The sequence below is a fragment of the Abramis brama genome, assembly GCF_963993115.1.
Source record: "Abramis brama genome assembly, contig: SCAFFOLD_158, whole genome shotgun sequence".
Classification (NCBI taxonomy): Eukaryota; Metazoa; Chordata; class Actinopteri; order Cypriniformes; family Leuciscidae; genus Abramis; species Abramis brama.
In genome coordinates this window covers 1-5,931 of record NW_028156069.1, presented here as the reverse complement: position 1 = coordinate 5,931, position 5,931 = coordinate 1, and the positions used below count along the sequence as shown (strand labels likewise).

The 5,931-nt window shown below is 35.2% G+C and overlaps 1 protein-coding gene across 1 annotated transcript; it reads left to right on the top strand.

Moving 5' to 3' along the window:
- Window positions 1-587: 587 nt before the first annotated feature.
- Window positions 588-1,675, top strand: LOC311077080 (C-X-C motif chemokine 11-6-like). The gene is made up of 4 exons (XM_084138883.1): window positions 588-745; window positions 879-1,005; window positions 1,112-1,201; window positions 1,371-1,675. Exons 1-4 carry the CDS (start codon window positions 688-690, stop codon window positions 1,384-1,386), a joined length of 291 nt encoding a protein of 96 aa, XP_083995009.1. The 5' UTR covers window positions 588-687; the 3' UTR covers window positions 1,387-1,675.
- Window positions 1,676-5,931: the final 4,256 nt, after the last annotated feature.

Sequence of the window (5,931 nt, the reverse complement as noted above, 5' to 3'; positions counted from 1 at the left end):
CAAAGCACTACAAGTTATAAAATGACATTAACACTCAACAAGGGACTAAGGAAATTCATGGGCTTAAATACACAAGGACTAGAGACAGGTGCTATACATTATCAGTAACCATAGAAACAAAAAAGGACCAGGACCAGAACAAAACCAAACTAAAATACAAAGAAACTAACATACTCCTGACAATAACACATAAGAGTTCCAATTCTAATCAAGTACTTTATGTGTGCTTCAGTACGTTAGTCAATGCAAAATAAGTGCACTTCTTTAAAGAATGACAAAACGTTAAAAAACAATGATTTAAAATGATTAAAAAAAACTTTTTATTTGACATTATTGCAAAGTGCAGTTTTTAAAGTGTGTTAAACAGTCATCATTTTGCTACTTTTATTCTCATCTAAGCAAACAAATCCTATGGCCTAATGTTTTTCATTACATTAATTTATAATATTGACACAATAAATTATCTAATTCCTTCCTCATTCTTGGAAAGGTAAACTCTTATCAGATTTGATGAGAGAAAGTGTTTCTGAGAAATCAGACCAGTTCAGAGGCTGGACTTTAAAAACAAAAACTGAAACATTCTCAGAGGGAAACCCCTTTTAGAGCATATAAACAAAGCAGCTGAACTCAATCATCCATAACTTCATTAATTAGCCATTTGGGAGGTGAAGACAGAAGATCAGTACTATGAAAACTTTTACAGCTATGGTTGTTCTGGGCTGCTTGCTTGCTGTAGAGGTGAAAGGTGAGTTTTATCTCTGAACTTTGCAGATTTACAAAATTCAAATATTCAAGTTTTTAATATTGTGCATTTATATTGTGAAACTATCTTTGTATGGCATGGTAGTTTATGGTATGCATTGATTTTTCTCTTTCAGGCCAGGCTAGAGCTCCAAAGGTCAGGTGTTTTTGTGCTGACAAAGGTGTAAACATGGTTTCTCCAAAACTGATTGAGAAGGTTGAAATCATACCACCAAGTCCCTCTTGCGAAAACCATGAGATTGTGTAAGTATATCAATATTTACAAATCCAAATCTCTCAATATTATACATCTCTGTTTAAATATGTTGACTGACGTAATCATGCAGCAAATTGTCTTGTGTTTTTGCAGTGTTACTCTGAAAAATGGTATGGAGCAGAAATGCTTAAATCCAGAATCTAAATTCACTCAAAAATACATCATGAAGGCTCTTAAAAAGAGGTTGGCATAACCGTTTAATACTTTTTCAATACAATATTTTGTGTTTGTAATTTGTCCACAAGACATAAACACCTCAAATTTGCAGAGTGAGAAATGCAGTAAGAAATACTTTTAATGTTCCTTAATAAGCAGAGAAGACTCACTAATGACTGTTTCTGATTATTTTCAGGAGCCTGCAGAAGTAAGTTTGAAATATGAATCCAGATGAGCTGTTGCTAAGTGAATTACACATGATATTAACACCATGCAAGCAGCAACCAACATCCTTAAGACAAGTTGAACCAAAAATGTTAGAATTCCTAATGCAGTTTAATCTTTCTTAATGTTAATCTTTGTTTAGCTGATAAACTGATAATCATTAATCACGGTAGTACATTTTAAAAATAGTAATGCAAAACATGATTAAAGCTTCTGTGACATTTCAGTATTTGTATGATCTTTCTAATATGTGAAATAAACAATATAATCAAACAAGCATTAAACAATCATTGTTATGTTTAGCCTGTTTGTAAGAAATTACATCTAAATGTGAACATTTCATTTTGAATCTAATTTCGAGTTGCACATTAAGTCGATATAATAAGTCTACATTTAGAACTCAATATTTAGTTATAAATAGATAAGAAATGGAAAGCAAAGATGAACAATTCAACTACCAACTGAACATCCAAAGCTTGTGTAAAGCTATTTTATTCAGTGTTTAATTTAAATTTTTAACTGGAGTAATAAAACTGAAAGTTTAAGGGAATGTTTTATTTTTGAACATTATCTCTTTCCAGACAACAATAAAGCTGAACTGTTTAGTCCCATGCCTCTCATATAATATTTATGTTATGAAACTATTATGACTGTCCAGGCAGTTACTGTATATGAGACTAAGCCTCATTTGGCATTGCAATAGAAGGCATTGCCATCATCCTGGCTGGTTTCTCTAATGCTGGGAAATGGAAACTGATATTCTATGCCCATCGCCTTGTTATTGTAATGGTTAATACAACAAACATTCATTAAAAAAAAAAAAAAATTTAAATGCACTGCAGCTTTCAGCCTGATTACATTTTCCCATTGTTGACAAGCCTGCACATGTTTGAATAATATATTATGAACCACCAAAACCACACAACTATGATTTGGATTCCTCAGCCTCATATTAATTATTTTATATATCTATATATCTATATATCTATATCTATATCTATATCTATCTATCTATCTATCTATCTATCTATATATATATATATATATATATATATATATATATATATATAATTACAAATGCCAAAAGTAGATTTGTGAATTTGTATATTTACGTAATCCATGAGTAGGCTATGATGAAAGTAAACAGATTTGGTTTGCTATTAAAACGTTTTTCTCTTTTCTTTCTTTCATTTTACATCTGGGGCCTGTACCATGAAGCCGGATTAGGTGGCTAGCCAGCTATGTTTCAGCTTAGTTTCCGCCAACCCTGGGTTTTATGGTGCGTTCAAGTCCTCCTGGGAAGTTCGTACGTACGAGGTGGGAAGTCGTGCTTATAACGACATGTGCGTTCAAGTCACTTTCGTCGGAGCAAAATGGCGGAGTACTTTCTCTTAATTAATTACACAAAAATACAATAAGGTTCTTAAACTCTTGTTCTAGAAAATGAAGAACAAAGAAATGTGCATCAGGTGTAGGCTACTTTGTATTTTTATGTTTTTAATTCATTTATGAAGCCACTGCCAACTCATCGTTACATGTTGCATTGTTATATTATCATATTCTGTGTTGGCAATTAGCTAACTGCGCTGTAAATAGAAAAGCCTGACAATATCACAGCTCCTTTACGTATTGTGTATTCCGCCATGTTAATCACTGACACGCCCCCAACTCGTAAAGATCGGAGCTTAGAGAAAATCCCGAGCTCCCCACTGGTATTTACGACATTGTGGTGGCGTTCAAGTGCGTTCAACTCGTAAATACGATCTATACGAGATGACTTGAACGCACCATTAGGTACTATGAAAGTAACTCGGCTTTAATCGGTGTTCGTTGCCATGGTATCTTACGCTGCACGGCTAACCTGCTCCGGGGCAGGTTATGTTCTGGATTCAAGAAGATCTCAGACTGAAGTTTGACCAATCAGCTGCGAGCAAAGAAACATATAGGTGACGTAACTTATTCCAAGTGTCTGTTACAATGACTTCACCTTTTCTTCGAAATCCGGTGGACATCTCAGCGCAAATTGTTTGACGAGCACTTCGTAGAGAAAGAGTTTTTAGCCAGACAAAATCCCCTTGCCTTAACTGATAGTTACTTGTATGAAAGATACAGATTTTCCACGGAAGGAATGTCTTATCTTTGCGAACTTCTTGAGCCGCACATAAAGAATTTAACACGTCGAATTCATGCACTTACTGTACCGCAAATTGTATTGCGTTGCGGGTTTTTTTTTGCAAGTGGTACATTCTTGCACGGTGGGTGACGCACAGAAGCTAGGGGAAAACATATGTTTGTCGAACCATTCGCAAGGTGGTCCTCGCTCTGCAGGAGTACATGAAAAGCTTCATTAATAGTGTTCCCCGGACATTTATCGACCATGTCCATAAAAGAGGGCTTTTATAAAATTGCCAGTAAGATATATAGGGTGACATCACATTAACACTTTTTTTTTTTTTTTTTTAAAGCAAATTTCACAAATGTACTATACAATATAATACATGTTAAGAATTATTTTGAATCTTTTTTATTATTCTTCTGTTAATCTTATGATAGGATTCCCAAGTCATTGCAACATGTATGCAGTCTATTGCTCCAATCTCCACTGCTCTAGGGGAACATGAGGCAGATTATGTTAATAGGAAGTCCTATCACAGACATAATGTTCAGGTAGAGATGATGTGAATATGTGAGATGATTATTTTCTGTGAGATGAATCTTTAAATTAATAGTTACTTTAACAGATATAACAATGATCTACTAAACATTTCATCTGCAAACGACTTGTGGTCATGAACATATGATCAAGTTTGGATGCCAAATGGCCTGGCTCCAGTGCTTGTCTTACAAATTTTCCATGAGTCTGTGTTGTGTCAGCACTTTGAGGAAAGCAAGTTAAATTTGGTACAGTACAAAACACTGTTAATTTGAACTGAGCTAGAAAAACCTACACAATAACCCCATCATGACCCTCAGATAGGAACACAGCACCGCTTCAATGTGGCCCTCAGTAAAACCAGAGTGAAGATAGAGATGACCTTTGGCATCCTAAAGGCACATTTCAACTGTGTTCGGCGCTTCAGAGTCACCAGAGCAGGCATCACAGATAGTGGCTGCATGGGCTATTCTGCACAATATAGCCACCAGTAGAAAGGAGCGAGAAACACCACAAAACCAGCTTCTCCCCGATGAAACTGAGCCGATCACACTTGACCACCCAGCTGGTGCAGATGTAGATGCAATCACCATACAATATTAAACTTAATAAAAGCACATTGAAACTGCAGATAGGTCTCAAACTGTTTTATTGGTTTTGTGGGATGGGAGGGAGAAAGAGAGCAAGAGAAAGTTGCATTAATAAATATTCATACTAAAGTGTTACTTGGTTAAATAAGTTATACTATATATATATATATATATATATATATATATATATATATATATATATATATATATATATATATATATATATATACACATACTGAGATCAGTTTTATCCAGCTGTTTGATTTTGTTTGGAGCCTCCTCAGCTCACAGTCAGCTCCTTTAATGTGCAGTCTAGTTCAAGTCTCCTTTAGTGTGCAGTCTAGACTCCTTTTGTACAGGGCCCTGACTGAGTCTGTTTCCACCTGAAACATAATTCCACCACAAACATGATCATTACAAGTTTTCTGGAGGCCTCCGTTTCTGGGGCAGGTTGTGAAAAATCCTACAATAAAAGAGATGTGTAAGGGCCAGTCCCTTTTTTATGCCACACATTCAAATGTTTGCCATAATAAAAAGCCCAGTGCATTCACATCAGCAACTGTCTGAGAACACACAGACAGTGTCTTCATTTCCTCCACCCTAATAAATAAAAATAGGCCAATGTAAAGCATAACTGTTGTAAAGCAGGTTATGTTTGGTGTTCTGTCTGCTGCATACTGACCTCTGTGTGGGAGACTGTGTGTATGTGTGCTGGCTTCAACAGAGACACTGTATTTCCCTCTACTGCAGAACATAGTCAGCTATATTTAAAACTTAAAAAAGTAGTAATGGATTGCACACGTACCCAGTGTTACTTGCTTAGAGGAGCCAGCACCAGGGTCGGATTGTACAGCACCTGTAATCCCATCCATAATCGTCCGTCCCTTATTGCCTACTCAGAGCCAACTCCTCCGCCACAGTGTATTCTGGTTTTCTGAATAAAATTTTTTATTTCTGTTTGCTGCAAACAAGTGTTTGTGATAAAATGTTCACAAATGTAATAAAAGGTTGTGGTAAATACTCACCACTTTGAATTATATTTTTATATTTTGTCTTTATCTGCTGCCAAGAACATCTGGAGTTGGGGTTGCATCTAAAAATCTAAAAATCAATGAATATTAATCTTTCTTTGTACATACATGCACATTTTTTATATATTATAAAAATAGGCTATAGGCTATATTACACATAGGCTACACATACATATATACATACATAATTTTATATAGAACGTATTTGTTTAACTTATGCATTAACAATCAGCAATCTTTCTCCAACAGTCTTCTCTT